This window comes from Onychomys torridus, chromosome 2 (assembly GCF_903995425.1).
Source record: "Onychomys torridus chromosome 2, mOncTor1.1, whole genome shotgun sequence".
NCBI lineage: Eukaryota > Metazoa > Chordata > Mammalia > Rodentia > Cricetidae > Onychomys > Onychomys torridus.
Genome location: NC_050444.1, coordinates 147094386 through 147105587, shown reverse-complemented (window position 1 = coordinate 147105587; position 11202 = coordinate 147094386). Strand labels below are relative to the sequence as shown.

The following is an 11202-nucleotide window of genomic DNA, read 5'->3' as shown; positions in this document are numbered from 1 at the left end:
CCCGGCTTCTCTAAGGCAAACTTCCAGGCCTGGTCCAGTCCTAAACTCGTTTATTCTCGCGCAGACCCGCCCAGCCAAAGGGTGGCGGTGGTGAGGACCGCCCGACCCTCGGGATCACTTCTTCTCTGGTCCCTTTTCTTTTTCTGGTCTCGTGACGCCCTCCTTCAGACCCCCCCAAACCGACTTGAACGCGCCATAGGCAGTCCAGATCTCTGGGGCGAGCCCAAATAAGGACTAGGGTTCGGAGACCACCCCAGAAGCAGGGGGCATTGTTGTGAAATCATCTCTGAGGTAGTACATGAGCCTACTGTGCGAACTCCTAGGCTCTTGGCTGCTTCAGAGGTCCACAAGGCAACAGCCAGGCTATTTTCCTGGAGCTGAGTGACCCTGACCAAGGACCTAGCTTCACTCAGGCTCCATGGGTCTGTCCAAGGCACAGCTGGAACCCCTCACAAAAGTCACATCTGTCCGAAACTTCATGCTGGTGGGTGGCTGGCGTCGGAGCAAGGACTCCGTCCTGTCTTGGGGAAGAGGCTCATCATAGATTGTGGAAATGAGCCCCAAGCCAGTTCCACGGGGCCTCTTCAGTTGCCCAAATGGCTGTAGCTTCTCTCCATGGTACCTGGATAAAACAGGGCAAGGGACAGAAGTAGCTACTACCTTATCTGGTTTGTTCTGTAAGACACAACTGTCTTGTGCTGGTAGGGTTTGGACCCAGGGCCAAGCAAACACTCATCCCTGAGCCACACCCCCAGCACCAAAGACAAAACTTTAAATATCTGGAACTCTGCTCTCCGACTTCTAGAGACAAGGTCTGTGCCAACTACAAGGAACCTTGGACTTTGCATTCCCACAACAGACTCCCTTATCAAGCCCAAACCTAGACTTGAGGAAATGACTTTCCTGGAGGACCCATGATCCTTTTAAGTTATAGGATATGGTCTAAAATGAACATAAAGAATGCATCTCAAAAGCAATGGGAAGAGGGAAACCAAATAGCATCATTGCTGGATGATGACCCTAGGGAGCCCTTCAGGGGTGCACTTACCCCAATCCACGTTTGCATCTGGGGTGCTGGCCATCACCATCCAAGGCCTCAGGCACCCCGGAACACCGACTACCCAGGCCCTGGCCTTCAGCCCAGCCCTGGCGCTCCATCACCTTCCGGCCAATGCCCTGCAAAGGGAAACAGTGGGAATCAAGAAAAGTGACTGAGGTTTGTTGACAAGGTTGTCCGTGTCCCATCACTAGGGAGGCAGAGGCAGAAGGATCTGAGTTCAAGGTCAGGCTGGGCTACAGGAAGTAAGGCATGAAGGGAGAGTGGAAGGAAGGAAGGAAAGGAAAGAGGAAGAAGGAGGGAGGCATGCTTCTTGGAGGAGAAACACAGGAAGTGTCAGTGGGTTGGGCAGCACTGACCTTGGTGTGGCGCTCAAAAGTGCCCACGTGGCATCCTATCACAGAGCCATCTTCCTGGCCATCCCGGAGTCTCTGTTCCAAGCGCATTTGGATAGAGTCGCGGGCATCTTTGTCTCCACCATCTAAGGAACCATAACCCATCTCGTAAAAAAGTCCCTCTCCTCAAGGATCTTGATCTTGCGGGGTCCCCTCACAAGACTTACTGATTCATCTTCATACTGTCCTATAATCTCTCTTATGAGATGGGAACACACAAGAACAGAAACCACAGTTCTCCTCTTACAGATGAGGGACAGTGCGGAAAAGTCACAGAACAACAGACAGAGATGAAATCTGAAATCAGATTACTGGGAGCTAGAGAGATGGCTGAGCAGTTAAGAGTATGTACTGATTCTCTACAGAACCTGAGTTCATTTCTCAGCATGTACATGGCAGCTCACAACTGTAACTCCAGTTCCAGGAGATGTGAAGCCCTCGCATGTACTCCAAGGGTATCAGGGCACGTGTCATATTCCCATGCAAGCAAAACACACATACACATAATATAAAAATAATGAATCCTAGCTGGGTGTGGTAGTACATGCGTTTAATCCCAGCATTTGGGAGGCAGAGGCAGGTGGACCTCTGTGAGTTCAAAGCCAGCCTGATCTATATAGTGTAGCTCTACAGAGCTACACAGTGATATCCTATCTCAAAACACCAAAAAATAAATAAAAATCTTTATCAAAAAAAAAAAAAAAGCAGCAGCCAGGGGCTGGAGAGGTGGCTCAGCAGTTAAGAGTACTGACTGTTCTTCCAAAGGACCCGGGTTCAATTCTCAGCACTCACATGGCAGCTCAAAACTGTCTATAAATCTAGAGTACCAAAACACCAATGTACATAAAGTATTAAAAAAAAAAAAAAAGCAGCCAGGAGCTGGGCGATGGTGGCGCACACCTTTAGTCCCAGCACTTGGGAGGCAGAGCCAGGTGGATCTCTGTGAGTTTGAGGCCAGCCTGGTCTACAGAGCAAGATCCAGGACAGGCACCAAAACTATACAGAGAAAGCCTGTCTCAAAACAAAAAAAGCAGCCAGACTGGTCTACATATCAAGTTTTGGGACAGCCAGGGGTACACAGATCCTGTCTCAAAAACAAAAAATAAATAAAATCCAGGTCATTTATCACTTCAGAGCTATAAGTTGATCAAAGGCCAAACTTCTATTTGTAGCCTGTTCACCCAGAACCTGAGGTGTTCCCATAGGCCCCTACCAGAGAGGGTCGAGGGCCTGCCCACTACCAACACTTAACTACAGTGAGTACTCTCAAGCAGAGATGGTGTGTACAGTCATCCTGTTTCTACAGGTTCTGCACCTGCAGATCCAACCATTTTGAAGCTACTCAGAAAATATCTTTATCAGTACCAACACATGGACTCCCCACCCCATCATTATTCCCTTAGTAAGGCTAGATGCATGGTGTTTATATTGCATTAGGTTCTATGAAACATCTACAGAACTTGTCGGTTGGTTTTGCGGTAAGAGCTCACTCTGTAGCCCATGCTGACCTCAAACTTGCAGAAATCTTCACGTCTCACTCACTTCGCCAGTGCGGGGATTCCAAATGGACACTACCGTAGCTGGCAAGTAATTTTCTTCCTGAGATGTAGCCCTTGCTAACTTTTTTTGAGAGAGATTATTTAAAGTATGCATGAGGATGTGTGAGGAGGTCTAAGCAATTACACCATTGTGTAAGAAAGCGTTGCAGATTTTGGTATGCACAGGGGGGTCTAGAACCATTCTCCTTGAGCACACTGAGAACAAGTGTACAGTGGTCTGCCCTTCCAGGACTCCACCCCGTCCAGTACCTTTGTCGTAGTAGACGCTCATGTCCACATCCCAGTCATCGGCCGTCTGCTCATCAAAATCTACAGGGATAGAAGCATGGGTTGAGGTCTCCGAGTTCTTTGGTTCTGGGGCTAGGGATCAGACCCAGGGCCTCGCACAAGCTAAAAGTGATCTCCCACCCAGCTTTGTGCCCCGCCCCAATGACTCCCAGTTGTGTTTTGAGCTAAATCTAGTGTTAGACAAACATTCCAGGTTCTAGACCAATTCCTCATTCCAAAACAGGATGGAAGCCATTTCCTAGCTTTATTTAGACTGTCAGGGAATCTCTATGGGGAACAGAGGCCCCAACTTTGGCTTGACAGCCCTTGCCTGGGTACCAACCTAAGAGTCTAGATCTGAAAGATTCCCGACAAAGCCCATGGATTAAAGGCTTCGTCCACAGCACAGGGAAGAAATGGGAACTTCAACAGGTGGAGCTTGCTTCATGCATGACCTTCAAAGGGACTGTGGGCCCCGGCCTTGTCTTCCTTCTCTCTCCCTTGCCTCCCAGCCGTGAGGCGAATAGGCTTCCTGCGCCATGTACTCAACCACACTGTGCAGCCTCACCACAGGCATAAGGACCAATCAATCGCTCATGCCTTCAGACCTCCAATCCGAGCCAAGGCTCTTCCCTTCAGAAGTTAACGCATCTCCGCATTTGTCACAGTGGCCACAGCCTCACCTCCTTCCTCCTCCTGCCAGAACTGAGCGTCGGTGTAGAACACCAGGCCAGAACCACCCTTCTCCCACTTGAGCTCAATCTCTTCCTCGAAGAGCCGCTCGGCAGTCCGCTCCTGCCCGGTCACGTCCTCATGCAGGGCTTCGTGACGCTCCCACTCCTCACACCGGTCATCATCCTGGGAGAGAGGAGGGAGAGGTGACCTGTGTGTCTGACCTGCAGACCTCAGGGCCCAGCGGGGGACACGGGACCTGGACCTCAGCACCATGCCTTCAGGCTTCTCCAGAAGCAGCACATCTGGACTTATAACCCCGGCGCCACCCCTCTGCTCCTCACTCCCGACTCACTCAGTTCTGTGCCTCTGGCCCAACAGTCCCTCCTCCATCCCTCTGCTTCTCCTCTTGGTCAAGTCCTCACGCTGAGTCCTCCAGGACACAAAAGCCCACTTAGTACACAGCTCTCTCTAGGGACAGGACAAGGACTAAGTAGCATTTCCTGCTGCTCAGGCCCTTCCTATAACTGGGTTCTTGGGATAATCCCAGTGGTCAGGGGGATCTTAGGTCCGAGGTAACCTGCCCACAACACTATGCCAAGAGCAGCTGAACCAGTGGGCAATCCCAGGTCATCTCCACACAGCCTTTCCACGCTCTTTCTTTCACGTTTCAACATTTAGGCTCTTCCAGAGCAGGAAACGGATCATAGAGTGTCTTTAGAACTGAACTCTAGTTCTTACTACAATATGCTTAACTGGACCTGTGGAATGGCAGGATAACCCTTGGCTTGACTCCCCCAGTACCCTACCCTGGTTTAAACCCCAGGAGGCCACAGGAACCAAGGCTGCAGAGCAGGTGGTGCTCGTGTACAATCACAACACTGGGCTGAGTACCTGAAACACCACGCCTCGCTTTTCCCACCCGGGAGGTGAAGGTCAGTAAGGACTACACATGACCATCTCAAATGCAAAATAAATAAATAAATAAATAAATAAACAAACAAACAAATAAATAAATAAGGCTTCACAACAAATCCCACTTCACTTGATTCATGGAGAAAGGAGATGATGACAATGTCTATTTTGCTGACAAAGTTAAGATTGGAGGCTGGTGAGACCAGAATAGAGGTGAGCAAGGCCCTGGATAAAAGCCCAGAGGTTGGAGAAGCCTCGAGAAGGAACTGGGCTCCCACCTCTAACTCTGCTCCTACCTCCTTACACACTTCTGAGTAAATTCCTATACATCTCTGGCTTGGTACCTTCCATCTGTGAAAAGGAGCCTTCCCATAGCCTTCAACACTTTCTGAGTAGAATACACTTGAAAATCTTCTGATAAAAACCCTGGACACAGCCGGGCGGTGGTGGCGCACACCTTTAATCCCAGCACTCGGGAGGCAGAGGCAGGTGGACCTCTGTGAGTTCGAGGCCAGCCTGGGCTACAGAGTGAGTTCCAGGAAAGGCGCAAAGCTACACTGAGAAACCCTGTCTCCAAAAAAACAAAACAAAACAAAAAACCACCCTGGACACACCCTCCCCACCAAAAAAAAAAAAAAAAAGAAAAAAAAGCATAAAATGTAAAGAGAGTTTTACACTCACTGCTGGAGTGCTTCTTCTCCACAGAGGAACCTCCATCATACACGTGAGGAGAACTAACCTTGGTCCGTCTTTTTTTTTTTTTTAAATCAGAGTCTCATGTATCCTGGCTTGGGTTTGAACTCTGTAGCTGAAGATGACCTTGAACTTCTGACCCCCCCCCAAGCCTGGACCTCTCATAATGCCAGGATTACAGGTGTGTACCACCACCCGGTCAGACTGGTGCGCTCTGGGGTTCAAACTCAGGGCTTTGTGCTCGCTGGGTGAGCATCCTACCAAAAGATTTCCAGCCCTGGCCTGGCCTCTGCTAGAGATGAGCAAAGGCGGCACGACTCACGTCCTCCGAGTGAGACTCTTCTGGCTGCTCTTCACCCTCAGGCTCATCCAGGAGGCTGGCTGGTGGATCTTCCAAGCAGGTTTCCTGGGGGATCTCCTCCCCGTCGGCAGTATACACCTGTTCTTCCTGCTCCACAGTCTCCGAGTCCTCATACTCGAAGGGCACATTGCCATAGCGCCGGGATGAGCCTGTCTTGGGGAACTGGAGCTGCAGCTGGGTGATGATTCGAGGTGGAAGCCGGCAGGCCCGGATCAAGTCCAAAAAGACCCGCAGGGGCGTGCCCACGTTCCCATTGGGCATCAGCACTGGTGGATTCAGCTCGGGGAGCTGCCTCAGGTCAGCCAGGGTAAAAGCTTCACTGTCTGCCTTTCGACTATGGAGCTCCTTCCGGGTCTTAAAGGGAAAGGGCCCTAGATCTTAGGGAAGAGGGGAAGAATGGATGTTAAATCCCTAGAAGGGCAGGGCGGTGGTGGCGTGCCTTTAATCCCAGCACTCGGGAGGCAGAGGCAGGTGGATCTCTGTGAGTTCGAGGCCAGCCTGGTCTACAGAGCGAGATCCAGGAAAGCCACAAAGCTACACAGAGAAACCCTGTCTCAAAAAACCAAAACAAACAAACAAACAAATCCCTAGAAGCTTTCAGTAATACTCAAGTCAGTAGTAAATCTCAGTTTAAAAGCTGATTCCTGGGGCTGGAGAGATGGCTCAGAGGTTAAGAGCACTGACTGCTCTTCCAGAGATCCTGAGTTCAATTCCCAGCAACCACATGGTGGCTCACAACCATCTGTTATGGGATCTGATTCTCTCTTCTGGTGTGCATGAAGACAGGTCATTCATATACATAAAATAAATATTTTTTTAAAAAGCTGATTCCTATAAGGCACGGTGGCATACATTTGAGAGACCAGCACCCAGGAAAGCAAGGCAGGAGGAGCTTGAGTTGGAGGCCAGTCTCCAAAAAGGGCTAACATGATGAACTTCCCTCCAGACTGGAGGCCTTGAGTCTGATCCCCAGAATCCACAGGGTAGGAGGAGAGAACTGGCTCTTGCAAGGTGACCTCTGACCTCCACACTAGTGTCAAAGCACATGTGTATCCTGTCTCCACAAAATAATTCAAACAGATGATTCTGTATATATGCCTGAGTGTATGTATGTATGTGCACCACATGCATGAAGGAGCCCGTGCAGGTCAGAACCCCGAGAATGGAGTTAAAGACGGTTGTGAGCAGCCATGTGGATGCTGGGAATTAAGAATCCTCTGGGGGCTGGGGATTTAGCTCAGTGGTAGAGGGCTTGCCTAGCAAGCACAAGGCCCTGGGTTCGATCCTCAGCTCTGGCAAAAAAAAAAAAGAATCCTCTGCAAGAGCAGTAACTTAACTAAGTGCACTTAACTTGTGAGCCATCATATCTCTCCAGCCCTCGTATTTCTTATCTCCCTGGAGGAATATACCGGTTTCTTCAACATCTGCTTCCTGACGATTAGCCTTTATTGGTACCAGAGATAGAATCATTACCTCTCAACTATATTTCCAGTCCTATGCTGACCGTTGGGTGCTCAGCTGTCACCAATTCCCACTGCACATATCTGTGTTCCAGGCATATCAAATGATTTTTTTAAATTATGATTTGCTTGATTAGTGTGTGTAAGTGGTGTGTAAATGTGTGTTCTCTCCTTCCACCATGTGGGTCCTGGAGATCCAACTCAGGTCTTCAGATCTGGCCATGTTGGTGGCCCAGGATTGTTTTGAGAATTCAATAAGGAAATGATGGACTGGTCAGATATGGTGTCACACACTTATAATCCCAGCACTTGAAGCGGGGCAGGAGGGTTAGGAGCTCAAGGTTCTTTCTTTTCCTTCTTTATTTTTGAGAAAGGCCCTGTCTGGCCTGAAACTCCATGTGTAGACCATGCTGGCCTTGAACCCAGAGATCTGCTTGCCTTTCCTGGGATTAAAGCATGAACTACCATGCCTAGTTCAGCGTCATTCTAACACACACAGAGTTTGAGGTCAGCATAGGCTATATGACACAGAGAAGCAACTCATTGCTCCCATGAAGTATACCTTGATTAGACATTGCTCCTAAAGACTTTGCCAAAACCATAACCTTGCGCGCGCACACACACGCACGCACGCACAAACGCGCACACACACATCCTTCTCTGAAGACATTTGCTCAGCAACTGTTTGTTCACCCTTGAACCAGCGTCAGTTTGTTTTTTGTTTGTTTGTTTGTTTGTTGGAGATAGGGTCTGAGCTACTTAATCCTGGAACTCACTTTCTAGACCAAGCTGACCTCCAACTTAGGAAGTTACAGAGATCCACCTACCTATGCTTCCCAAGTGCTAGCACTAAAGGTGTTCGACACCACATTTGTTAATGACTCTTTGTAGCCAAGGAAGAACTGTTTCAAATCATTTGTATAAACTTCTCCATCTGGCATTTGAAAACTCTTGGCTTTCTTTTCCCTAATGGACACACTTGTGCCCCGCCCCCTTCTGCTGCCTCCTGCAGCCCAGCAGCGATCTCCCGTGCTCTCTAGAGTTAATTCTTTCCTCTGCAGAGCCAGTTCTTCAGTCGCTTATATTAAGATAGAAGAAACCAAATTTCCTTTGTTTGTTTGGAGACAGGTTTCTCTGCGGAGCCCCGGCTGTCGTGGGACTGGCTTTGTAGACCAGGCTGGCCTCAAAAGATACACCTGCCTCCGCCTCTTTTGTGCTGGGATTAAAGGCGTGCCCCACCACGCCTGACTCCAAATTTCTTTCCGAAAAATCCTATCGGTTGTGCAAAATCAACTCCTCAGAGGAATGGTCTTAATAAAGGACAAACTGGAAACTCATCTACATAGGTCTCTGGTTTGGTTTTCTGTCTTTTAAGTGCAAGTTGAGGTTGAAAACGCGCACTTTTGTCCAGAACGGACTTAAAACTCCTAAACAGCGGTAAGCAGAGGTCTGACCTATCTCCACTACCCAGGAAATGTGCCTCCGTCCCAAGGCCTCTCTCTCCCTCTTACCTGAACCCTCAGTGGGTAGCCTAAGCCTGCGGATGAGACAACGCCCGGGGAGCCAGGTCCCCTGAGAGTCCAGCCACCGGCGGCCCGAGTACATGCGAAGCAGCCGCTGAGCTTGTGCCACTCCCCGCACCGAGACGATGCAGCAGCAGGTGCGGGTCGGGACGGGAGCAGAGTTCCGGGAGGGGACAGCGCGGGCATCGGGGGCTGTGGCCTGGGCGAGAAGCCGATCCTCAGCAGCAGGGTCGGGGGCAGCTCGGGCGGCGTCGGGAGCCGCCGCCTGCGGAGGGCCGCTCTCCGGCCGATGTCGGTAGTGGAAACACAGGAAGCCTCCGCCGCGCTGTTCCCGGAACTGGCTAAAGTAGTTCCGTAGCTGGGCCGAGCGTAACCTAGGGGGTATACCACTCACCACCAGGTACACCGGCGACTCTTCGTCCGCCTCCCTGGGCGTCGCCATCTTGGGTTGTCACATGATCGCTGGGAGTCAACTCTCGCGAGAACACCACGTCTCGGACTCTGGAGTCGGCTTCTAGAGTGCCAGTTCTAGGACCGGTCAGTCCTCCGAGCTGTGTTTGCTTTAGCGGCTCTTGGGCGGAAACCGTGTGTTCAGATGCACCGATGATGACGGGAAACTCTTCCGATGGGCTGCGCTGCGGCTCAGGGAGAGCTAACCCAGCACCGAGACACCCTGGGCGCGGCACCCTGGAGCTGAGCCAGGAGAGCTGGCGGAGTTTGATGCAGGATTGGACTAAGTAATACCGATCCAACCAGCGCTACACAACAAGGTTGAATCTAAAAGTTGAAAAAGCCGGGCGTGGGGGCGCACGCCTTTAACCCCAGCACTTGAGAGGCAGGAGGATGTCTGTGAGTTCAAGACCAGCCAGGGCTACATAGAGAGGGATCCTGTCTAGGGGTTTGGGGTGAAGAGATGGCTCAGCAGCTAAGAGCGTTTGCTGTTCTCACAGAGTACCTGGGGTGGATCCCCAGCACCTACATGCTACACGGAGGCTCATACTCTTCCGGTGCACACACGTGGTGGGCAAAACCCCTCACACATAAAGCTTTAACAAATTTTAAAAGTTAAATAACAAAATAAAAACAAGTACCTATATGGATGTAGGAAACGATTCCCAGAAGCCATGGGTTATTAAATGAAAATCCTAGGGCCAGCAGTGGGCTACCTCCCCTACAGGGTGTTTTGTGTTCCTTACACATGAACAGCATCCATACTGGGACTACCATAATGCAACTCCTGTGTGTGCAGTGCTCCGGAAGGCCAGAAGAGGGCGGCGGATCCTCTGGAACTGGAGCAGAGTTGTGAGCTGCCAGGTGGGTTCTGGAACCCCAACTCAGATCCTCTTCAAAAGCAGAGAATGCTCGTATCGCTGACCCATCACCTAGCCTCCTGGTTGCATTCTTGAACTCATAACAACTGCAGATCTGGCCAAAATTAGGCCCTACAGCCTCCTACCATGGAGGATGGAAAGGCTGAGTCTGGACCCCACCCTAAGAATTTATAAGCTGTTGAATGGTAATGTTGTGCCATGTAGCGAGACCCCCTGAGCAAGACCACCACAGAGCCGATATACAATGCAAAACACAAAGGGGTTTACTGAAAACAAGCTAGCCCAGGCTTGGTCCATGTCCAACACTTGTCACAGCGGATGGAGGAGGTTGGCCCTGAGCTCTCAGGGTGAGGGTTTTTTTAAAGGGAAAAATTGCAAGCAGGATGGTACAAGCCTTTGCATCATATGACTGGGTGAGGGTGTGTAACCTTTGAATTTACTGGTTGGAGGTTACAGTTATGATTTTGGGACAGGCCTGGACAAGTCCCAGGCTCTGTCCTTGAGCTGCCATGGAGGCTGGCTGGCCTCACACATTCACATTGACCCATGCACGTAGCTCTAAGTTGGCAAGGGGTCCCAAACAGTAAACAGTAGGCTGAACCTTGAGCAGTCAGAGTACGTGCAGAAAGGGAGCTACTGCAAGGACTATGTCTTGTTCATGGCCCTCCTGGAAACTGCTGCTCAAGTCTCAGGAAACTGAAATTGAGGCCTGATCTCTGAGAGAAGACTGACAGCCTGTTATGGTGTCTGCTTGGTATTTTCAGTAGGAAGGGTTATTCTGTAGCAATTTCCTTGTATTGAAACATTCTTTCCTGGGTGGAAGGTCCTTAAGAGTCCCCAAGTAAACAACAGGAGCTGGAGAGATAACAGTGGTTGAGAGCTTTGGCTCAGGTTCAATTTCTACCACCCACTTGGCAGTTTATAACCATCTGTGACTCCAGTTCCAAGGGATATGATGCTTTCTTCTGT

The 11202-nt window shown here is 50.3% G+C and overlaps 1 protein-coding gene across 1 annotated transcript; it reads right to left on the bottom strand.

Moving 5' to 3' along the window:
- Positions 1-23: 23 nt before the first annotated feature.
- Positions 24-9358, bottom strand: Gpatch3 (G-patch domain containing 3). The gene is made up of 7 exons (XM_036177431.1): positions 8891-9358; positions 5881-6296; positions 3962-4136; positions 3261-3320; positions 1417-1538; positions 1049-1176; positions 24-622 (listed from the first exon to the last, which is right to left on the bottom strand). The coding sequence occupies exons 1-7, from the start codon at positions 9342-9344 to the stop codon at positions 406-408; spliced, it is 1572 nt and encodes a 523-aa protein (XP_036033324.1). The 5' UTR covers positions 9345-9358; the 3' UTR covers positions 24-405.
- Between the last annotated feature and the right edge of the window lie 1844 nt (positions 9359-11202).